Here is a 24,982-nt window from a genome sequence, read left to right as displayed (position 1 = left end):
GCCATTGCAGCAACAGTTTGGAGCGGAGCTGGTCATCTCAGCGGGGAATCAGGGCGCGGGACCTGAGCGGGAGGGAAGGGGCCAAGGACCACCGGGCTGCGCCCGAGAGGCGGGGACAGGCGGGGACAGGCGGGGGCGCTGCGCCCGCGGGGATGTGACATCAGCGAGCAGCGCAGGCGGCTGGAGCAGGCAGCTCCCCTTGCTGCGCGGTGCGCACCTCGCCCGGGAGGACGCGGACCCGGACCGGCCAGCGGCGGGATGTCGGCGAAGGAGAGGCCGAAGGGCAAAGTGATCAAGGACAGCGTCACCCTCCTGCCCTGCTTCTATTTTGTGGAGGTAGGTGGGCCAGGGCCTCGGCACCGCGGGTTCTCCCGGCAGCTCCGGGGGTTCGGGACCTGGACCGGACCTGGAGTGCCCAATCCCCTCCCCCCTCACCTTCGGGGAGCTCCCCGCCCGGTGCCTGGGACTACCTGCCCCCCCTTCCCAGGCACTGGCTCTGGCACTGGCGCTGCGGGGCGGCCTGCAGGGAAGGGTACCTGTGTGAGTGCAGGGGGCTGGTTCCCGGGCCCCCCTGGCTGTGTGCACAGCCCCGTGCTCCCAGGGGCCCTGAGGCCATATTCCTGGGTTTGTGTCTTCAACCTGCGAGTGTGCCTCTAGAATCCTATGCGTTTTGATTAGGAATTCAAATGCGCAAATTGCACACAGCCCTGCCCGGTGCGTGAGGGCCGCGATGTGTACAGAGTACGAGGGCTATGGGTGGCTTTATTACCAAAAACACAAACAAACCATAAAAGCCTTCTCCTGGCATAGCCACTATGGTGCTCCCATCTGCTCCTAAAACTGGGCCTGCGAATCTCGGCACCAACCTACGGGCCGTCTTCCATGGTTAGCAAAAAAATTATACATGCACACACACACATGCATACATGATGGCTCCATGTCGGTATGCACGCATGTGTGAAAGAAGTGACATCATCTGGTCTTATGAGGTTTGTCCATGTGCATTTGTCCTGAGCTGTGCTGAGCAGGATTACAGACAAGCAGTTAACCTGCCATGTATCCCTAAGGAGTCTCTAACTCACCAGAATGCAGTGCTTCGGGGAGGGGGTGTGGGGGAGGGCCATGGAGATTGGCAGGTGCAGGCCTTTCCTGCAAGGGGACGGGGGGGGGGGGGGGGGTGTGCTTGCTAAGCCAGAGGCTGATGAAATCGCAGGCCGGGAGAAATGTGGTGCTCGGGGGGAGTGAATGCAGGTGGCAAGGGGCATGGCGCTGTGCTGTGCGATCAGGGCCTGCATTGCATGGCGGACGGGAAGGCTGTTGCTGAATGATCCATACCCCTCCTTGGCCGTCGCTCGGCCAAATATGGAGGCTCAGTACTTGCAAGGACAGATGGCAGATCCTGTGCTGTGGCTCCGGAGGCTTATCTGTGGTGGGGCCGCCCCCGCCTGACACTGGGGGAGGGGCTGGCCAGGCTGTCTTCCTGGAAAACAGTCTGTTTGCAAGTGTTGTCTCAAGAGTCACAAATGGTTTTAAGGGGAGTCCCTTGGAAGAAAGAGGAAGGTGGTTTGCAGAAAGTGTCAGAGAGACGATGGCTGCCTCCCTCACCCACCACCCCTGGGAGAAAAGAAATGGTCCTGTTGACTTAAAGTAACGAATGGGCCCACTCCCTGCTGCCTTCCTCTTTCCAGGAGGGGTTTTGAGGCCATGTTTTAGGCGATTTTACCAAAAGATAATAAAGAATTTCCTAAAGAGACGTGTGGGCAGCAGAAGACGCCCTGGTGAACAGAGTAAGGGCCCCGCCTGTGTGGCTCAGGGGTTGAGCGTCGACCTGTGAGCCAAGAGGCCACGGTTCAAATCCCGGTCAGGGCACAGGCCCGGGTTGTGGGCTTGATCCCCAGTGTGGGGCATGCAGGAGGCAGCCGATCCATGATTCTCTCTCAACATGGATGTTTCTCTCTCTCCTTTCCTCGCTCTGAAATGGATAAAAACATTTTTATAAAAGGTTAAGAGAGTAGAAAGATGGGCACCTGCTTCTGAGTTAAACCCTGCCCAGCCGTTGGTCACGTGGCTGACCCGCTGTTTGTAGGAAGGCGCTTTCATTGATGTCGGGATGGACTCCCTGTGCCTGGGAGAGGCGGGTTGATTGCGGGGACCCACCCCCCCCGACAGAGCACAGGGAGGTCAGCCGGGCCTGCTGCGGGTGGATGAGAGCCTCCTAGCCACAGGGCTTCAAGGAAAACGCTCCCCCACGAGGGGCGCACAGCGGGGGACGAGGGCTGTGCCTTTGCTGGACCCAGGCGTGTGCTTCGGAGGCACCTTGGACGGGCGGGCAGGTCCCTGCGTCTAGACCAGCCGTGGGCAAATACGGCCCGCGGGCCAGATCCGGCCCGTTTGAAATGAATAAAACTAAAAAAAAAAAAAAAAGGACCGTACGCTTTTATGTAATGATGTTTACTTTGAATTTATATTAGTTCACACAAACACTCCATCCATGCTTTTGTTCCGGCCCTCCGGTCCAGTTTAAGAACCCATTGTGGCCCTCGAGTCAAAAAGTTTGCCCACCCTTGGTAGAACGTTAACAGTGAACACGCCTCACGAGGCGTCTCGAGGCAGGAACATGGCCCTGAAGCCGCTCCTCTCCTGGGTGGGAGCCCGCATCACCCTTCACCCTGACCCGGTGGCTGCCCTCTGAGAACTCCCGCAGGGCAGCAGTTCCTGGAAGCCCATTCGTGGTGTTTGAATGAGCATCCATGACACTGTCTTGGGGTGCAGAGAACAGCCACAAACCTGGCTTGCGGATGGTCTCCCTGAAACGTAAATGCAGGACGGACGGCCAGAGACCCTCTAGAGAGCGGGGAGACAGGCCCGCCCCTCTCTAAGGGCCTGGGGTGGGGGGCGGGCATTGCGGGTCCCTGGAACGACTCATATGAGTAAGTCTGGCGATTCCGTCTGCTCTGTTCAGGGAAGGTCATGGTCATGGTGGGGCAGGAACTCTCACACCAAGCGCATCAGGGTCTTATGGGGAGAACAGAGCAGCAGGGGGAGCGGTCTGCTGCCCTGCGGGTTCCCACGCACCCTCCACGGGCGGAGTACCCCTCAGGATGGCGCCACTGCTGGCTGCACACCTGGAACCAGGGGAGGCCCCTCCCGCCCCTCCCCATGCTCCTGGGAGGGGCTGTGCATGTGCCTAAATGTGCTTCCTTCCTGCGCATCCACTCTGCTCAGGCTGCTGGGGGTGTGGCTGGCTTCTTCCTTTTACATAAACGTCAGCAGCGGCAGGAAGCACAGAACCTCACATGTCTGCATTGCACCCACCAGAATAGCAGTGGGAGACCCCTCCTTTTCTAGATGATGGGGGAGAGTCTGCTCCAGCTACCCCAGACGCTGGCGAGGCTGAGCGGGCCCCGCTCTCCTCTCCTGGAGGCACAGGGCACCCAGGTCTCTGATGGAAAAGAAGGGGAACCAGGGAACAGATGCCCGAGTTTTAGGGAGACTACACGACGGCATTTCCGCAACTACTGAAACAGATGCTGAACCTCAGCCCTGCCTTCGGGGGGTGGGACACCATTCCTAGGCACCAACGTGTGCCACCGTTCTCCACGGCCACATCACTCAGATGGTCTCCGTCCTGCTTTTCTCAAACAGGGAGAAACAAGTGCTGGCTTCTACCAACCTCAGACTGAGGTTAATGATGATGACGACTATCGTAATAAAACTAAAAAATAAAAATAAAGAAGCCCAGCTGGTGTGGCTCAGTGGTTGAGCGCTGACCTATGACCCAGGAGGTCACAGCTCGATTTCAGGTCAGGGCGCATGCCTGGGTTTCGGGCTGGATCTCCGGGGCTGGGGCGGAGGGAGAGGGGGAGGTGTGCTGGAGGCAGCCGATCCATGATTCTCTCTCATCATTGATATTTCTATCTCTCCCTCTCCCTTTCTCTCTGAAATCAATAAAAAAAATATTTTTTAAAACCAAACAACAACCAAAAAGTATCTGAGGCACAATAGTTCCTGTTTACGCTGGGAATGTGTTGCCGATGTCACAACATGTTTCCGCTCAGCACGTGCATACAGCCCAGGCCTGTCCAAGCAGCCTTCTTTAAAAAAGAAAAACACGAGGCCATGTCCCACTCCGGAGTGAAGTCGTCTAAAATCAGGTGCCCGGGAACCTCTCGTTTGATTATCTTTTTCACCGTGAACGCGCGGGTCAGGGCTTGAAAAGGTTTACGAGTTCCCTGGGGACACACGGCGGATAGGGATCAGGGCTGTGCCCCATCGTGAGTGTTTCTAGAATCCCTTCTGAGACAGCTCCCCGGGATGACCACGCTCAGAACACAGGTCATTCCAATGCGACATGTGAACGGACTGGGCGCGCCGTGTGAAGCTGGACCCGGACGCCCAGCACACGCGCTTCTCGACGCCCCATGGCGTTCAACAGCACGTCAGAGCGGTTCTGAGTGATGATCTGCTTTTCCCACGGGCTGGGCTGTTTGGAAAGCCTGGGTCTAGCTAACATCGGCAGATTGGCCCACCTAGAATTTCACAGTCCCTTCCCTTGACACGAGGTCTCTGACGGACAGGAGAGGGAAGAGGCGACATTGGGAGGGTTAGAATATAATTCATATCATTGGTAGTAAAATAACTCTGAGTTCCCCATTGCAATTTAATGTAATGTGCTCACATACATTATCTCACTTGACCCCCAAATACAGCCCGGGAGTAGCTATTGCCTCTGCTAACCGAGACTCGGGGAGGCCCCAGGACTTGCCGGAAATCCAAGTGGCGCTCCTCCCCCATGCTGGCCACAGAGAGGAAGGGATTGGAACAGAGGTTTCTAACGATGCGCACCCAGCCTTCTATGGCTTCTTCTAGAATAAATTAGCTGAGAAACGGCCTTCCCGTACCTGCAGAATGGGAGGTTTCCTCACAGTGACGTGAGTTCTGGAACATGGGGCCACAGGCAGAAATGCTCATTGGGACCCAATTAGTGTTGGGGTGTTTCTCCTGCCAGTAATTAGACACTCATTTCTGCTAATTGGCATAAGGAGGCTAATTGCCTCCCTCCTTGCTGCACATGCTTCTGAGACTGACATTAGACCGTTTAGGTATAAATCACAAAGGAAGTGAAAGTGCAGGGAATGGAAACCAATGCATTTCGAAGAAAAGATAAACCAGGGTGTCGTTTGGGTGTGGGAACCAGGAAATACAGGGTGGCCCCCAAAATGTATCCCCACTTTGCAGGATTATAAAGTTGGTGTTTATTTACATACAGCTCGTTTTCAAAGTGTAAAAGCATCTACAGAAATCGACTTGTGTGTGTGTGTGTGTGTGTGTGTGTGTGTGTGTGTGTGTGAACACCTGTTTTCAGAGGATGACTGTCTGGTCCAGGCTCCACGGATAACAGGAGCAATGGAACCTCAAACATCAAGAATCATTTTGTTGGGTATCTGTGCGCCCTCCATTCCTCAACTGTTGATGGTTTTGCACCGTGAACTTTATCTTTTACGTACCCCCATAAAAAGAAAAACGTCAGCTCGCACTTTAGGATTAAAGTTTTCTTTGTTCAGGCTTAGACTGGCTTCGCCCAATATTTCCAATGAGTTAAACCTGAAATGGAGTGAAAATTAAGTGAGTTATCAGTTGTTAAAGTGCGTATACATTTTTGAGGGGAACACCCTATGTCTCTCTCTCTCTCTGTCTCTCTCAAATCAGTAAAAACATATCCTCAGGTAAGGATTAAAGAAATAATAATAAAATAAAATGCACCATACCTTCACCCTAAATTATAAAATAATAATAATAAAATTGGTGTAAAAAATCAGTATATTCTAGCAAATGTAATCTTTTGGAACACATTTCTTTTATTTGCCTTGTTCTCTAAGACTGTTCTAATGTTCTCTGTACAAATTGCTCTATTATTATTACTCACAAGTACCTTGGCAGATGGTAATTATAAGAGTCAGTCCTTTCTTTCTGAAACTGCTTTCCAATCTTCAGGTAATTTTCCTCCTCTGTATTTGTGCATAAAAACAGTGCAGCTCATCCTTTTACTCTTGACTACAACACAACTAGAGAATAAAATTCCCAATGCATGATTACATAAACCTCTTTAAATATCTTTTAAAATCTCACTGTCGGTGCAATCGGAAGATGCCATGTGATTGTATTACGTGCATGTCTGTGCCAAATTTTGCACATACCATCTGTGAAATTTCGAAAGTTCTGCTGCTGAGCATTTCAAAGATGAAAGATGTCTTTGAAGATATATGTGTCCGAAGTAAACATTGTCATTTAATGCATTACCCTGTCCAGTATAAGACACGGTGCCGGAAAGCAATGGATCCAATGGCTTTCCCCCAAGTGGTATAAATATTTTGTCCGAATCACTCCGAGAAACAAATTGATAGAAAAGACAGTAAAAGGGACTTTTTTAAACAAGTCGGAGAAACAGACACCAAAAAGGAAGAAAAATGTTCTTTCAAAATTCCTAGTTTGAAAACAAATAGAAAGATGAGCGCATGGGCGGGAAACGGCGTGTCTGGGAAACCGGCAGTTTCAAGCGGAGGCGTGTCTGGCGGAAATCATGTCGCCTGGATGTTGACTCCTTGTATGTCTACATGCGTGTGTGTTTGAGGTCTCTCTGATGGGTATAACAGTGGGGATACAGAAATGATACGACTGGGTCCGAGCCTTCAGGAGGCTTTTAGTTGGGAAGCGGGGCAAAGCCTGCACCTGGTCTGTCCCAGGTACGGCTGGTAAAGACCAGCGCCCAATAATTCCCTACAGGCAGCGGTCGGCAAACTGCGGCGGGCGCGTCACATGCGGCTCTTTGGCCCCTTGGGTGAGCCCACGGAGTTTCAGTCGCACTGCACGCGGTGATTTGTGGACGCGCCACACTCCAGGGGCCGCAGCCTGCTGACCGCTGCCTTAAAGGGGGCGCTGGGGACTCAGAGCGAGGAAATGCTCTCCACGGGAACCGCCCCGGGGCAGGCATTATGAGGAAGGAGGCGAGGATCTTATTGATCGTTTCACAGCAACGACAATAATGAGACTCACGCGTATACACTAGTCTTCCTCCCCGCTGTTGTGGGTCTGACTTGTACCACGTCACCCCTTTGGGCTGCCTGGATGCTGGGCGCTAGCCTGTCCCCGAGCCACAGGTCAGAAAACTGAGATGAAGGAAGCCTTCCCTGGTTCACCCGGTGGTGGTGAATGGAGACGCTACTGTTACAGCCTCCCAGGCGCCACCACCGGACCGGAGCCCAACGGTCACCTCATCACACGAGAACCTCTTGGGAATAGAAGGCATCATGGTGGTCAATAATGTCTTTATTTAAAAACCTGCTCTGTTTCATTAAATAAATATTTATATTGTCCGCAAGTAACTAGGCCTTAAACTAAAGAGGTTTTTTGTTTTGTTTTGTTTTGTGGTGTGTTTTTTTGTTAATCCTCACCCGAGGATATTTTTCCATTGATTTTTAGAGAGAGTAGGAGAGAGAGGGAAAGAGAGAAACATCCATGTGAGAGAGAAACATCGATTGGTTGCCTCCTGCACGAGCCCTGACCAGGGTCCGGGCCAGGAAGGAGCCTGCGGCTGAGGTACGTGCCCTTGACCAGAGTAGAACTCGGGACCCTTTGGTCCGCAGGCTGATGCTCTATCCACTGACCCACACCGGCGAGGGCTAAACTAAACAGATTTTCGGCGGCAACACGCCTGCATTTTCAGGCGCCGAAAGACCCAGCACCGGACAGCATCTTCAGGGTATTTTCTCTTTGGCTCGGAGCGGTCTCTCCCCGAGCTTGTGACCCCTCATGGCCACACCCTTGTCTTGTTTGCCACATGATAATTGGCACCAACGAGCACTGAGCGTCGGTAGGTTGGTTGAATGAATAATTGAACCCATAGCACACAGTCTAGAAAATAACTCGTCTAGCTTAGGTTTACCAGATAAGCTGCAGAACATCCAGTGACATTAACATTTCTGGTAAACAATAAATCATATTTACGGTACATACAGTAAAAGTCATTCTCTGCTCATCTTAAAGCCTGATCTCGCTCAGTGACCTGGATTTGCATTGGCTCAATCTGGTGACTCTGGTCTAGTTCTTGTTATAAATCAAGATTTACTCATTTACTCAGTCACTTGTCAACAAGTGTGTGTGGCTTCATTAAGTTATTAATGATGCACTGCATGCCGGCCATGTGCCGGGAGGAACTATGCCCTGGGGACTCGGCAGTGAACACTGGCCGGCGCTCGCTCCGTGGAGCATGGGTTTCCAGGGTCCTGCAGAAACTCGCATCCCCCGGGGTGACATCTGGACCAGAATGGGAACCACTGGAGGGGGTGAGATAGGAAGTGATAGGGGCTGAGATAGGGAGAGCAGTGAAAAATAAGTATGTGAAGTGTTACATTTCAGTCCATGGTCAGTGCCCGGAAGAAAAGCAAGATGGAAAGGGTGAAGAGCAAGATGGAAAGGGTGGAGAGGGAAGGGTGGGCCAGGGCTGCCTTAGAAAGTTACTGCTACATGGCGAGAGGAAGCCAGCCATACAAAGAGCCGGGAAAGAGCACCAAGGAGAGAAGGAACAGCCAATACCAAGGGCCCGGGGTAGAAGGGGATTGAGTATCACAGGAAAAGTGGAAAGGCTGTGGGACTCCATCACATGAAAAGCTCCGCACGGCACAGGGAGCCATCAGCAAGCATGAAAGGCTACCTGCCCACTGGGAGGCCATGTTCGCAAAGCTGATAAGGGGTTTATATCCAAAAGATAAATGAGCTCATATAATTCAATACCTTCAAAAAATCCGATTAGAAAATGGCTGGAGGCTCTAAGTAGACATTTTTCCCCAAAGAAGACATACAAATACCCAACACGTACATAGGAAGGTGCTCAACATCACTAATCAGCAGGGAGATGTAATCAAAACCACAGTGAGCTACCACCTCACACCGTAAGAGTTACTGTGATCGAAAAGAGAACAGAGAAGTGTTGGTGAGGATATGGAGAACAGCAAACCCTTGTGTGCCATTGGTGGGACTGTAAATCGGTGCGGCCACTGTGGAAAACGTATGGAAGGTTCTCAAAAAAATAAAAATAGAATTACCATATGATCCCACTTCTAGGTATATATCCAAAGGAAACTAAAATGCCAACCGGAAAAGATATATACCCCACCATCTTCACTGCAGCATCGTTTACAATAGCCAAGACATGGAAAAACCCCAGTGTCTACTGATAAATTAACAAAGAAAATGTGGTACATACATACAATATATTGTTAACCCATGAAAAAGAAGGAAATCTTGCTATTTGCAACATTATGGACCGAGAGGGCATTATGCTAAGGCAGACTGAGAAAGACAAATACTGTGTGTGGAATCAGTATTGCTTATATGTGGAATCTCAAACAACAACAAACCAAACTCACAGATACAGAGAACAGATGGGTGGTTGCCAGTGGAGAGGGGTGGGGTGGGAAAAATGGGAGAAGGGGGTCAAAAGTTACAAATTTTCAGCTATAAGATAAATAAGTCCAGAGGATATAATGAACAGCATGAAGACTATAACTAATCAGACTGTATTATAAATTTATGAGACTAGATCTGGAAAGTTCTCATTACAAGGACAAAATGATTTGTAACTTTGTGTCGTGATCGATGTTGGCTGAGTGTTGTGGTGATCCTTTTGTAATATATACAAATACCAAATCATTATGTTGTACACCTGAAGCTAATATAATGTTGCACACCAAGTAGATCTCAAATTTTTTTAAAAAAAAATAGCAAAGACCAATTGGACTGTCGTGGACAGGGGCTGGGGATGGTATAAACATGTACAAGAAGATGTGAGAAGCAAGCCAGAGCAGGTCCTGCAGAAACTCGCATCCCCTGGGGTGACATCTGGACCAGAATGAGAGCCACTGGAGGGGTTAAGATAGGAAGTGACTGTCCTCTGATCTTTTCAGAAGCCCCTTGGGGTGATGGGTAGGAAATGGCTGGGTCGGGTGGGGTGATGGGTAGGAAATGGCTGGGTCGGGTGGGGTGGGTAGGAGTGGAAGTGGAAGGCCAGTTAGGAGGTGACCCAGGAGCACAGGTGAGTGACCGCGTGGGCCCCTAGCAACCGGCTGACCCCGGTGGATGACCCGGAGGCGGGCTCTGAAGGCAGAGGCAATAGTGCTCAGGAATGACGTGAACTCCGAAGCTGGCAAGAGTGGTGGTGGGGGGGAGGGGGGGGGAACACACTCATTTCCTACTTCAAGGCGTCGGGCTCTGTGTGGGACCTGCGGGCGAGCATAAAGCGACCCGTGTCCTTCCTCCCCAGCTGCCGATCCTGGCCTCGTCGGTGGTCAGCCTGTACTTCCTGGAGCTCACGGATGTCTTCAAGCCCGTGCACTCGGGGTTCAGCTGCTATGACCGCAGCCTCAGCATGCCTTACATCGAGCCCGCCCAGGAGGCCATCCCGCTCCTCATGCTGCTGAGCCTGGCGTTCGCGGGGCCCGCCATTACGGTGAGCATTGCCCCCAACCTGGGTCCTGAGTCCCAGAAAACTGAGGCGGCCCCCTCGGGGCAGCCAGTGGGTTCAAAGCCAGTGAAAGGTGAAGTCTAGCTCCAGGCCCGGGAAGACCGTGTCTCTGAGAGGCCGTGACCGCATCACGTGGGAATGCATCACAGTTTAAAATCACTGGCATGAATAACTAAAGGAGATGTGATTGCAAACATGAAGGTTCGCTAACAGTTTACAAATCATTTTTTTTTTTGGGGGGGGGGAAGGTTTGTAACTGCATAACTCTTGAGTGGCTGGTCCACACACGCATTAATGCGTTATCCGCGTGCTTACGGGGTATCTGAAGTGCGGCAGCCGCAGGGAAAACAGGGGACGACGTGGCCAAGAGATTAGACTCTCCTCTCAAAGGCGCATGTTGGTATCTCTCAGCATTTCCTTTCTTGCTTGATTGGCACTTTTCACTGATTCCGAGCACTGTGGGTCACCAACTATAGAGAGGCCATAACTCACGTGACACACGCACACACGTGCGCACACACACGCACACGCGTGCGCACACACACGCACACACACAGAAAATACTTCAGATGCAGAACAGGCACTTGCCTTTAAAAATATGTAGCATAAAGAAATGCCCTCCCCTGCTGAAGCTGAATTAAAAACATAGTTCTTTTTAGGTTGTCAACAGACACATTGTGAGTAACACTCTATTTTTTTTCATCCTCACCCGAGTATATGTTTATTAATTTGAGAGAGAGAGGAAGGGGGGGGGGGGGGAGAGAGAGAGAGAGAGAGAGAGAGAGAGAGAGGCGTTGATGTGAGAAAGAAACATCAATCTCCTGTACGCACCCTGACCAGGGATCGAACCTGCAACCTTTTGGAACGACACTCCAACCTACTGAGCCACCCAGCCAGGGGGATAGCATGCTTTTTGATAAACTCATTCATAAATAAGCCTGGCCAACCCTTCCCCTCATCTCCTGTGTCCCCCGAATCCTACCTACAGGGCAGCAAACGTGTTTCAAGGTGAATCATGTTCATTTCTCACAGGAGGAACGCTGCCTTTGCGTTCCTCGGGCTCAGGAACATCGGGGGAGGGGCTGCTGAATAAAACGCTGCCTGGGAACGGGGTGTGTGCCCCTTTCCTAACGAGCTGGCCGGTGCCGGTTCGGCGCGTCAGCAGTTTGGGGCGAGTCTCGGCATCGACCTTCTAAAGTCTAGGCTTGCATTGGCTGTGAGTTTGTTTCCTAAAAATCCCCCCTACATTAATAATCATAACACGCTATTTGCACTGCACATAAATCACACCAAATGCTCTCCAGAGACAAAATTAGAGCCTAATTTTCCAAAGAACTTCATCATGCTTAGAAGACCTCAAAACACTTTGAAAATCAATGAGTTGCTTGAGTGCCAGTGACTCCGGCGTGCTGGGAGCTACTAATGATGCATTTGCACGTAGCTGAGACCCGGACAAAGGGAACACATTTAAAGTGCGATGTTGCTCAGAAGAACATTGCTTTCCTGTCGCTTCTTTAAGGGCTTGTGAAAAATGCATACCGCCCACTCCTTTTATAAGAGCAACATGAACATGTGCTTTCACGCTATTACACTAGGAAGCATTTCTCCTCGTTGGGGGGCAATGGACAAATTTATCGGTTGGTTTGTTTGAAACAAAATACTGTACAAATGGCCACGAGTCTGCTCAAAAGGCTGTGTTGATATTAACCAGCTGAGTAATTTGCTTTTCTATATCCCTGTCTTTCTCCCCAGGTATATTTTATTGAGCAGCTAGGAAAGCAAGTCTAGTTGTATCGCAACCCCCCACCCAGCACCATGACTCTCACATCCATCCCTTTGCTGACACATGTGCTGGGGACGGGGACCTTGGCCTCATGTCTGTGTTTCTGCTTCTCTGATTCCCTCATTTCCCATAAGAAATTCTTAACATGCCATGGAAAGAGGCTTCCTGGGGGATTCTGGGTCAAAGTTTTCTTTCTTGAGCCCTGAGAAATGGACATGGAAACAGGCGGGCGCTTCTGGAAATACATCAGCAAGCACCTCCCCTCCCCGAGGAGAATTCCATCTTTAACCAAATCCGGTCATTTTGAAAATCCATGCAATGGCATAGAGACCAAGGTTGAATGGAAGTGTGAGGAAAACATTGATGTTCTCCTTGGAGAGAGGGACAGTTGGGTGATGTCAAAATGCGGACAAAAGCCCTAGCCGGTTTGGCTCAGTGGATAGAGCGTCAGCCTGTGGACTGAAGGGTCCCGGGATTGATTCCAGTCAACGGCACAGGCCTTGGTTGCAGGCTCAATCCCTGGTTAGGGTGTTTGCTGGAGGCAACCATTCGATGTGTCTCTCTCACATCCATGTTATTCTCTGTCTGTCTCTCCCCCTCCCTTCCACTCTCTCTAAAAAAATAAAATAAAATAATGTTATAAAGGTTAAAAACAACAACACACCACTCTCTCTATAATCAAGCCAGATAGCCGGAGAGCACAGTGTTGACATATGTATTTCAGCATATTAAGCAGCTCTGATAGAAAACTCCAGAAACTTCAAGGTCATTTGAGATCATGGCTGTGATGTTGCATGGTGAGACATCATTTCCGAATGGCGCTGTACCAACAAATTCTTATGTAACCTCGCATTCACTAATAAGAAGTGCATCATCATTACAGATGTAATTAAAAAGAAGGAAACAAAATTATCCACAGAATTGTTATTGAAGTTGTGAAAACGAACTCAATCTCTTTGAGCCCTATGACAATGCCTTTCGGAAATGAGTGGGTAATTTTCTTGCGATGATCAATTCGAGACAACCATTATGCTATTCCACGCCCATGGTGCGCCAGGCACAATACAGACCCTTTTGTGTCGCCAAGCCTACCTTAAAGAGATAATGTAGGATGATATTTTTCAAGACGTATAATTAACTCAATGTTCAATGATTTGGAAAAAAATCCTTTTGATTATTTCTCTATGATTGATCTTAAAAGCCTAGCATGTATGCCGCATGATCTTCACACACACATGGTTATTGGTAGAGTTTCATTAAGAAAATTGATTTTTATACAAATGCAGATTCCATAGTACCTATAGAATTAAATAGAGCAGAAGGCCAGGGGGTTCCTATCATGAGTTTTTAAAAGCCTATCATTTTAAATAGTTCATAAAATATTATGCTCAGTACTGGAACTGGGATGTTTCCTTGGAAAAATCTATTTCAGCCCTAATCATGGTCGTAGTCCTTAAAGGGACACGACCACTTATACTGAAGGGACTGCCGGGATCTCACGTAACCCTGCTTTTCTCAGTTCTGCATGTTTACACAAGTCAATTCTAATTTCACAATAATCTCTTAGGCACAGTAACCCCAAATATTTTAGATTTCTTTTGCATAAATAAAACTCATGATTTCAGACCTTGCTTCCCTTATACAGAGTGACCAGCAGCCCAGACGCCCAGGGCCATTAGCCGACGAGAATCCCACGGTGAGGTGACAGGTGCAGGCCCCACAGTGCCAGGTACTGAGCCGGACAGTGAGGGTAAACGGCAAAGAGAAACGGGTCTCCCTCAGAGGGCCGGGGTTAGGGAGAGATCAAGAACATGACGGACGTGCCCTTCAACCAGGCTGTGCTAGAGGGCAGGGCGGGTGCCGAGGAGCCACATACAAGGGGGCGTCATTCGATTGGGGTCTAACTACAGTCGCTCCCCTCACTGACATGCAGTGTCGTAGATCCTACGGCAAGTGCAGGCCCCTATCAGACAGCCTTTCTGCTGGGCTCGTCTGTCCACCGTTTCTAACTGGCTTATACCCAGGACACTCTGCCCAGCAGGAATGGAGAACGTCTCAGAAATGACTTCAGCCACATCCGCCACAACTCCATTTCAATTGTCCTGGAGCGCTTCCCCTGACATCAGCTTCCCTAGAGCCTCCCGGAGCCTGCATCCTCCGATAAGACAGCCCTGGCCACCTGTGGCTATGTCCCTTTAAATCCAGGTGGCCTTCCATTTTAAATAATTAAATACAATGAAATGAAATAAAAACTGGGCTCCTCAACTGTGGCAGCTGAATTTCAAGTAGGCACGTGTGGGTAGCGGCTCCCGCAGTGGGCAGGGCGGAGGGCTCGTCCGTGTCCCAGAAACTCCCACTGGCCATCTGCGATGGCAGCACCCTCCCCCCCTCGCGCATGCTCTCTGTGGGTAGACCCTTCTGCGCAGTCCCAGCTGCTTCACTGCCACAGTCTGCTGGGAAGTGCTCCTCCCACACCCCTGTACTATTCCATTCTCCTTGGGCATCTTGTTTCCTGGGTTTAGGAACGAAGTGCCAAGATTTCAAGAATGAGGGCAGAATCCGTCCCCGGGGGGTTAGTGGGTTAGGAGCCACTGGGTGCTGGTGAGCAAAGGGCCAGATCTGGTGCTGCCACATGGAAACTCCAGATGCCATCACGCCCTTGACCAGCGGCAGGAGCTCAGAAGGTCCAACCGATGCCCTTCCGGGGGCCTGGCTGCGAGGGAGAGGCCGGTCACGTGCTGCTAGGACCACGCTTCTCTGCCTTGTGGCGCTGACCGTGTGTTAAGCGGTGGCTTATCACTCACCTGAGCCCACTGAGCCCACGCGGGACCCTCTTGTCTTTGCAGATCATGGTGGGGGAAGGCATTCTCTACTGCTGCCTGTCCAAGAGGAGGAACGGCGTGGGCCTGGAGCCCAACATCAACGCCGGGGGCTGCAACTTCAACTCCTTCCTCAGAAGGGCCGTCCGATTCGTCGGTGGGTGTGGGAGCCGCAAAGAAAGGAAGTGGTTGTTTCAAACAGAAATGTTCTATTTAATCACAGAGATTAGGTCTCTAAGGCTGTAATTTAACGTGCGCATTTCAGCATGTTTTTGTCTGAGCTCTGGCGGAAGCATGCATTTACTTTGAAATGGTTCCATTGGATCTGTGTTCATTTTTTAAAATATACTTTTATTGACTTCAGAGAGGAAGGGAAAGGGAGAGAGAGAGAACCATCAATGATGAGAGAGAATCATTGCTCAGCTGCCTCCTGCACGTCCCACACTGGGGATCGAGCCTGCAACCCGGGCATGTGCCCTGACGGGGAATCAAACCGTGACCTCCTGGTTCATAGATGGATGCTCACCCACTGAGCCGCGCTGGCTGGGCTGTGTTCATTTTTAAAGTGAGAGTGCGTGTCAGCAGGCCAGTAGGAATGAATGGCTCCTCACCAATGACTTTGGTCACATCAGTAATTCCATGTGGATTGTCCTGCAGTGTCACCCTACAGCCCGCACCATGGCTGTTCCTCCTTGGTTACCCTAAGTCTCTGGCTCTGTTCTCTGAGACCCGCAGAAAACTCACAGGCCTGGCTACCCGGCCTCTGTATCAATCCAGCATCTAAACCTCCATCTCTTCTGGTTGACATGGAAACGTCTTAATGTTCTTTGAGTCACAGGTCTTTTTTTATTTGTAAGTGGGTTGAGAAGTGAAGCCACAGCGCCTCACGCCAACAGGAATGCTGTACATTCATTCCCAGTAAGTCAGTGGAAAGGTATTGTACCTGCAACCTGTCATCTCAGAGAAACGGGGCTCATCAGCACCTCAGAGGTCATTAAACACAGCTGTCTCCGCACCGAGGGGGAGTCTGGTCTGGACCCTGCCCACTAAGCAAGGCCCAGGGAGACGGGGAGACAAGGCTAGGCCCCGTGGCAGCATCAGAAACTGCCTGGATAAGCATCCCAGTGCTCTGCCTGGGTGAGCATCCCAGTGCACCTGCAGCCCTCAGGGAGTCAGGGCCGGTTCTGGAGGGTTTGGCGGCTGTGGCTAGAGTTAGGGGATGCGGGGGGTCAGAGGGGAAGGGAGAGACAGAGCCCTGGCAGCTCAAGCATGGTAAGCAACTTCAAATTGTTTTTAATTCTCCTTCATTCCCGATATTTAACCCAACCCGTCACCTTAACATGTTCCAGGGGTCCTATGGTGACAGGGGTCCTATGGTGAATACAATTGGGAATTGGCCTTATTTAAACAAACTGACAACAGTACCTCAAATGGCTACTTTGAAGATAGTCGTTGCCATTCTGTTGACCTTAAGCATCTGTTTAGAAGTTAGGGATGTTCTGTATTATCTCCTCGAAATAGAGAAAACGATCACCACAGATTCGAAGGTCGATGGTGGCCAGCATCCGCGCCGGGCGCTAACCTGGCCACAGCTCTGCCCTCTCGCGCGCAGGTGTTCACGTGTTCGGCCTGTGCTCCACGGCCCTCATCACGGACATCATCCAGCTGTCCACGGGGTACCAGGCGCCCTACTTCCTGACGGTGTGCAAGCCCAACTACACCTCCCTGAACGTCTCCTGCAAAGAAAACTCCTACATCGTGGAAGACATCTGCTCAGGCTCGGACCTCACCGTCATCAACAGCGGCAGGTAGGGGCGGCCGCCGAGCCCGGGCCAGCTCGGGGCGCGCAGGCTCCTTAGCAGCTGGGGGCCCCCGCGGCCGGCCGTTTGTGGCCGCCGTGATGTGGACGTTCTTTTGCTTTTCCATTCAGTGAGCTCTGTCGCGGTGACACCCTAGAAGCCCAGCGGCGGCTCATTCCCCGTCTTCCTCCCTGTGTCCACATGTCAGGCTCACACTCTGCCGCTATCTTCCTGTCGCCAACCTACTCGGGTTCTGTGATCCGCCCTCTGCTCGTGACGCTTTAGGTGATCGGGCTCGGTTTATTATAGGCTATTGATAGTTTTCCGTGCTTACAGTCGGTATGTATCCGTCCTGACGTAAGTGGAAGACTAAATGTCCATGATATTTGCTCATCCATTGTGTGTTTTATAAAACAACCATGGGAATTGGCCTTTCGGTAGAGTTTTAAAAGGGGTAACAGCCGGGATGGCATGATTAAACCCGGAAGATCTGTACAGCTTCTGACTTTGCACTTCAAAAAAACAGGAGATAGAAAAACTCAAGAACCTACCAATGCATGAACGTTTTTTCAATCAATAAAGTAAAAAAAGAAACTTGAATGGCAAGAGGTAATTTCGAAGTTCAAGAGAAATAAGTCCGAGAAGGCTGAGGGGCAGTGAGTGACTGTGATGTGAATTGTATTTGTCATTCAAGGGCTTCCCAAAGATCGGTTTCAGGGTCAAAACCAGTTGAAAAGCACATTCGCAGACAGTCGGAGCCTGATGTGTGGAGTTAGACTCACTCGGGTCCTCGGGTCCATTCAACAATTCTGAGCCCACATTTGTGACCTGGGGCCTCTGTCCTTTCTCAGTCCTCTTACGTTATCTTGTCTGTATTGAATGGTAACCCTTTCCATTGGGAGCCAAACAACCAGGAGGACACGATTATAACTGAATTGTTTTTTCCATGAAAAGAAATCTCTGTTCTTCTTTTGTTTCTTTTCCAATGTCTCTCCCATTACCCTGTGAGCCTCCAGCTCCCTGCTTCTTCAATTATTTAACTAAACAAGAAGCTCTGTGGCTCCTGAGATAACACTCATTCCAAAGGGGACTACACAGAGGAACGTTTTGTGAAGATGAGATCTTTCTTATGCTTTATGGACTGTAAACACACACACCCTTAGACCCATGGCTATGAGAACATAATTTTGTCTTAAAATTTTATGTACATGAAACCATATATTTAGGAGCATAGAAAAAATGAAAAGCTTCAAAATCCTAGGTTTTATGAACTTTCACTTTATGAACTGACATGATCCTAACACCAAACAATTACAATGTCTTCCAATCCGCTTCTACTTTCCACCGTCATTGCAGTCGTGTGGGGAAGTGACCCGGGCGGGGCCAGCACCTGCTCTGGGAAGGTGCCCCGCGCGGCCTTAATGCCAGGGGTGGTGAGCGGTGCCTCTCCTACCGCTCAGATGTTTCCCCGGAAAATAAATGCCAGGCACTGCTGTTGCCTGGTGGCGTCTGAGCTGAACGTGTGAGCCACAGGGTGTTCTTGAGCTGGTCGTGGGCGTGTGTCTGAAACAGGAGGCGTAATCTGACTGTCTTCCTTCGGCAGAAAATCATTCCCTTCCCAGCACGCGACCCTCGCTGCCTTTGCCGCTGTGTACGTGTCGGTGAGTAACGGGGTCTCTCTCATCGGTCTGTGTCCCAGAGGAAGTCAGGAATGAGCTTTCTCCTCCCAAGTCCATCAGGCCGCCGTGTAACAACAAAACAGTCGGCTCCAGCACAGGGGTCCTTCTGCACACGGCGCCCAGAGCAGCAACGGTGCTGCCAGGGACAGTGCTAGAGGAAAGGACAGTTCTGCGCAGCTGTGTTAGGCACGCAGTCTGGCGTCCCTGTAGTGAAATAGGGGGCTTCATGAGGGAGCTGTGAACTGCCTGGAGGGTGTAATTCTAAAACTGAAAGCATCGTCTTACGTCCACACACGCACACACGCACACACGCACAAGCTTGAGCTGCTTTGCTCCTGTAACTGTGAGTTCTAAGTCAGTGTCAATAGGATAAATGCTGTGCCATGAACTGTCATCGTAGCCGATTAATACAATAGTTCATCAGCTCTTATAGGAGACAGATGAACAGGGATTATGACAAATACCTGGAGGCTAAACACGCGTGTGGCTAACTGTACTGCGTCCATCTTTTTCAGACGTCCGTGTAATTCACTGAGGTTAATTTCTTGATGAGTTCTGTCTGGCGAGTCCTTCCTCTCCGGGAGAGAGCGTAGAGAGAGCAGGGGGAGCGGGACAGTAGCACTGGTGTGGAGCGCATTGGTTAGACTTTGGCGTCCAGCTTTTTATTTGGTGATGATGTCATAGTAAAATGACCTTCCTCCCGACTTAACCTCTTTCTCTCATGTGTAAGATGTACTTCAACTCCACGTTAACGGACTCCTCGAAGCTCCTGAAACCCCTCTTGGTCTTCACGTTCATCATCTGCGGCATCGTCTGTGGGCTGACGCGCATCACGCAGTACAAGAACCACCCCGTGGACGTCTACTGCGGCTTCCTGATCGGAGGAGGAATCGCTCTGTACTTGGTACATGGTTGCTATCGTTATGGGACAAGCCACGGTTTAACATGGAATCCCGCGTAGACTAGGTGGCACTGTAAGGATTTACTTAAAGCAGGGGTCCTCAAACTTTTAAACAGGGGGCCAGTTCACTGTCCCTCAGACCGTTGGAGGGCCGGACTATAGTTTAAAAAAAAAAAAACTATGAACAAATTCCTATGCACACTGCACATATCTTATTTTGAAGTAAAAAAACAAAATGGGAACAAATATAATATTTGTATTTGCATGTGGCCTGTGGGCCGTAGTTTGAGGACCCCTGACTTAAGGTATAGTTTCTCTTCATGACAAACAACCTGGCTGCATCTTCATTCTGACCCAAAGGACAGAGCCCACTTCCAGTCTAATAAGCTATTAAACTCTCACCATGGCCCAGACACTGCGATCTTAGAAGGAATATTGTATTTTACACACACACACACACACACACACACACACACACACAGGAGCCAGGGATGAGCATACTTTTACAGATGGGGAGAGTGAATGGTGAAAGCGAAGGGTTAGTGGAAGACCATATACCTTGCCCAGCAACACAAATGGGGCACCTGGATCCAACTGATCCAACTAATACGGAATTATTTAACAGAAATCTGTCTTCAAGCCTGATCTTTCCTCAAGGGAAGTGTCCTCAGAATAAGGAAACTGAGATTGTCCATTTCATTCATTCATTCATTCATTCATTCATTCTACATTTATGCAATATTCTATCCGTGCCAGGCACTATACTGAGCACCCAAAGAGTGACAAATAAGATATATCCTCGAGGCGTTTACAGCGTGAAGACTAGTAAGAATACCGTAGGCAGAGGTGACTTGCAGTCGAGTGGAGGATGCTCCTACATTTCAATGCAGTTGTTAATGGAACATGAAGTAGGGACCGCTTCTCCCGGGCACTCTGGCAGCGAGAGTGCAGACAGATACTTCAGGTTTGAACAGGAACCGAAGTAGTTGGAGAGACAGAGCCTCTTCCATTCCTGTTGCTCTCTGTGCCCTGAAATTGGAGACTTCTCGGGGCTAGGCCACCGCCACTGTAAATTAAGCGGCTCCATAGCTTGTTAAGTCTGTGGGATTCTTCCGTTTGGCTGGAAAAGGACACAGTGGCTACCACCTATGAAATTAGCACGCACGTGGGAGTCTGCCCTGGCTCTCATCTCTAAACGAAGCGCCTCAAAACCGAATAACCCCGCAGGGATCAGATCCTCTGTGTGTACAGGGGTAAACAACTGACTCGGAATTTCAACCTTTTCCAATGTTTTATCCCCCAAATCAAAAACAAGAAATGGAGAGCCTGCGTGTGCAGACAAAAGATTAAATAAAACTTGGCTCCGATTTCGTGTAATAGCACTAAATCCACCAACTCTGATCTCCCCACTGAAGACCAAGCTTAAGTCCAGAAAGGTCATGGGCGCCCCAATCAGGGACAGTTTCTGCCCGGTCTTCCCAGAACCTTCCGTGCCACGCTGCCCACATGGGCTGTGCTCCCGGCAACTGTGACAACACACACGCCTGACCTCGTTGCAAAACCTGGTGTCATGCATGAGGTGTTGTTCTCGATTCTCCAAACTTCTGCTTTCCATCAGACAAGTGATAGGAAATGAGAGGTAACATGAACCATTTAAGCCCCCGGAGGTGCCACTCAACAAGAGATCCTGAAACCCAGAAAAAAATGAACCACTGGGGAAAGCAGAAGAATGTTCATCCATCTGTCATTGTCCGACTTTTCTTTTCAAAACATACAGAGGATTAAACTTACAAAAACATCCCGGGGGGTGGGGGGTGGGGTGGAGAAGGGAGAGAAAACCCAACTGATAAAAAATATAATGGGGATGGGGGTAGGGGGCCTGGGTGGAAAAGGTGAAGGGATTGAGCAACAATAAGTAAATAAATAAAAATAAAAACCTCACAGGCAGACAGCAGCATGGTGACTGCCAGGGGGTAAGGGGGTGGGGGGAGGTGGGAGAGGGGAAAGGGAGATAAATGGAGATGGAAGGAGACTTGACTTGGGGTGGTGAACTCACAATACAATATACAGGTGATGTGTTATAGGATCGTAGACCTGAAACCTGTATAATTTTATTAACCAGTGTCACCCCAATAAATTCAGTTTTGAAAAATGGGCTCCAGCCCTAGCCGGTTCGGCTCGGGGGATAGAACATCAGTCCTGGGCTCGATCCGGCCAAGGGCACGCACCTCGGTTGCAGGCTGGATCCCAGCCCTGGCTGGGGCGTGTTGGGGAGGCAACCAATCCATGTGTCTCTCTCACATCCATGTTTCTCTCTGTGTCTCTCCCTTCCACTCTCTAAATATCAATGGAAAAATATCCTCGGGTGAGGACTAACCCCCCCCCAAAAAAAATTTTTAAAAATCAAGGGATCCATATTTCTGAACAGTCTGTGGCTTGTGCTCTCACATGCACACGATTCCCCCAGTAACTGGTTTCCCTTGTTTCGCGATGTGTGTTAGTCGGTGGTGGATAGAGCGTGCACCTTGCTGATGTGGTCAGAGGTCCCCGGGAGGAGCTCCCAGTGACCTCGTGTTGTGTGGCATTCACCCCTCCCCGAACTCACACCCCTCCCCCACACTCACACCCCTCCCCACATTCACACCCCTCCCCGCACTCACACCCCTCCCCACATTCACACCCCTCCCTGCATTCACCTCTCCCTGCATTCACCCCTCCCCGCACTCACACCCCTCTCCGCATTCACCCCTCCCCGCAGGGCCTGTACGCCGTGGGGAACTTCCTGCCCAGCGAGGAGAGCCTGCAGCACCGGGAGGCTCTGCGGTCGCTGGCCGAGCTGCACCCCGACGCCAGCCGCGTGCTGGCAGCCAAGGCCGGGGCCTGCGACGGCATCGCGCACACGGAAGGCATCCTCGCCCGCACCCCCCGCGACGCCAGCGCGCTGTCCAGCCTCAAGCGCGCCAACGCCGACGTGGAGATCATCACCCCGCGCAGCCCGCTGGGCAAGGAGAACATGGTGACCTTCAGCAACACGCTGCCGCGGGCCAGCACGCCGTCGGTGGAGGACCCGGTGCGCCGCCACGCCAGCATCCACGCCTCCATGGACTCGGCGCGCTCCAAGCAGCTGCTCAGCCAGTGGAAGAGCAAGAACGAGAGCCGCAAGCTGTCCCTGCAGGTCATGGAGCCCGAGCCCGGCCAGTCGCCGCCGCGGGCCATCGAGCTGCGCTCCAGCTCGGAGCCGGCGCGGGTCGGGGTGAACGGGGACCACCACGGGCCAGGCACCCAGTACCTCAAGATCCAGCCGGGGCCCGGGCCCGTGTGCAACAGCGTGCCCGGGGGCCCGCGCGTGTCCCTGCAGGCGCGCCCCGGCTCCTCGCAGCTGGTGCACATCCCCGAGGAGGCGCACGAGGCGCTGGGCGCGTCCCCCAAGGGCAGCTCGGCGCGCGCCAAGTGGCTGAAGGCGGCCGAGAAGACCGTGGCCTGCAGCCGCGGCAGCAGCCAGCCGCGCATCATGCAGGTCATCGCCATGTCCAAGCAGCAGGGCGTCCTGCAGGGCGGCCCGCCGGGCGCCGACGGCAGCGCGGTCACCTGCACGGGCTCCATCCGCTACAAGGCGCTGACGGACCACGAGCCGGGCGGCGGCGGCATCGTCCGGGTGGAGGCGCACCCCGAGAACAGCCGGCCGGTCATCCAGATCCCCGCGTCCACCGAGGGCGAGGGCAGCGGCTCCTGGAAGTGGAAGGCCCCCGAGAAGGGCAGCCTGCGCCAGACCTACGAGCTCAACGACCTCAACCGGGACTCGGAGAGCTGCGAGTCGCTGCGGGACAGCCTGGGCTCCGGCGAGCGCAAGCGCGGCAACATCGACGGCAGCGACCACCACCACCACGGCGTCACCACCATCCGCGTCACCCCCGTGGACGGCAGCGAGGGCGGCTCCGAGACGCTGTCCGTGTCGTCCTCGCGCGACTCCACGCTTCGCCGGAAGGGCAACATCATCCTGATCCCCGAGAGGAGCAGCAGCCCCGAGAACACGAGGAACATCTTCTACAAGGGCACCTCCCCCACGCGGGCCTACAAGGACTGAGGGCCGCGCCCGACAGGCCAGCCTGGGTCCTACTCGCGCGCTGTCCCAGCAGGTGGGGGGGTGGGGGACAGTGAGACTTTGCTCCAGACTAGCTCCTCCAGCATCCGTGACTCACGCACCGTGGGAGCTGCTACCCTCAGCGCGTGGGGGGCCCCCGGGGAGGGAGAAGCACAAGGCGAGGGCCTCAGCGAGGCTGGGAGCTCTGCGGGGGGCCAGCGCAGAGGACAGCCATTGCCTTCCCTGGATGCTATGTCACTCCCCCAATGTGCCAACATAAGGGATCCCCCCCCCTTTCTAATTAGCAGTGGGGGTCCAGACCTCGGCTCCCCATGCACAGGCCACAGGTTTTATATATCCATTCAGCAGAATCCACACCCCACACTCCCTGTAGGGGTGCTGGTTAGTCTAGTCAGTGCATCTCCCACGCCACCCCCAGCCCCCCAGCCCCCCAGTTCTACCTAGCAGTGCAGTAGTGTGTGCAGTCCTGGTCTGAGAAATGCTACTGTGTGAGAGGTCGCTGGCTGCTTCATGGTAGACGTGGGCACCCCATAGCTCCCCCATAGTGGCTGTCACCGTCCACACATGCAAAGGTTTGGTGCATTTTGTTTTCTTCAAAGCTATGCTTTCTTCAACAACAACAACATTGTGTGTTTTCAGCAAAAGGGAATCGCTAAGTGCTTTTCTGCATCGTTTTTGTTTCTTTGCGGCTTACTTTTTATTTCAGTGTAGGCACTGCTAATGAAGAATCTGGCTTCCAGTGAGTAAATTTGCTTCACTTAAAAATATATTGTTTTAGAGAGAGCTTTTTGAATGGTTGTGATCCTACTCAGTGTTTTATGGCTTGTCCTTTATTTATTGATTTTCTATATATTTTTTGATGTTATAGATAAGCTCTGCTATTTTTAAAGTGAAAACAACCATTGACATGTCGTCAGTGAAATGTATCGCTGTGAACTTAGGAACAAGGAACCTGAACCAAAACTTGACCTTGGGCTACATTGCTGGCTGGCTTAGGCTGCTCTTTGAACAAGTAATCCAAGAATTCCACGCAGCTCCAGGTTATTAGCTTTTTTGATGTCCTGATAACCAGTAAACTAGGGCCACATTGGTGGGTTTCACCTTCTTCCTCATTTTTATTCATTCGACACCCACAGGAAGAATGTGAAACAGATGCAAATGGATAACAAAAGCATCTCCCAGAATAAACGAAGGCTGCATTTCTTTAAAACATCTAAACAGACACAGCCTTGGTGCTTCGTGTGCACACGACAGTCTTTGCTATCTGTCCTGAATGGGGCTTTCAGGAAAACAATCCTATATAATAAAAGGCTAATATGCAAATCAACCAAACAGCAGAATGACCGGTCGCTAAGATGCGCACTGACCACCAGGGAGCAG

General features: G+C 51.4%; 1 protein-coding gene across 1 annotated transcript; it reads left to right on the top strand.

Annotated features, from left to right (window-relative positions):
- PLPPR4 (phospholipid phosphatase related 4) lies at nucleotides 1-24,982 on the top strand. The gene is made up of 7 exons (XM_036344625.1): nucleotides 1-336; nucleotides 10,319-10,504; nucleotides 15,149-15,278; nucleotides 16,734-16,929; nucleotides 18,524-18,581; nucleotides 19,330-19,503; nucleotides 22,259-24,982. Exons 1-7 carry the CDS (start codon nucleotides 259-261, stop codon nucleotides 23,582-23,584), a joined length of 2,148 nt encoding a protein of 715 aa, XP_036200518.1. The 5' UTR covers nucleotides 1-258; the 3' UTR covers nucleotides 23,585-24,982.

Source organism: Myotis myotis, unplaced genomic scaffold (genome assembly GCF_014108235.1).
Source record: "Myotis myotis isolate mMyoMyo1 unplaced genomic scaffold, mMyoMyo1.p scaffold_m19_p_18, whole genome shotgun sequence".
NCBI classification, from domain to species: Eukaryota; Metazoa; Chordata; class Mammalia; order Chiroptera; family Vespertilionidae; genus Myotis; species Myotis myotis.
Note: the sequence above shows the minus strand (reverse complement) of the source record. Positions and strands in the feature narration are given on the sequence as shown.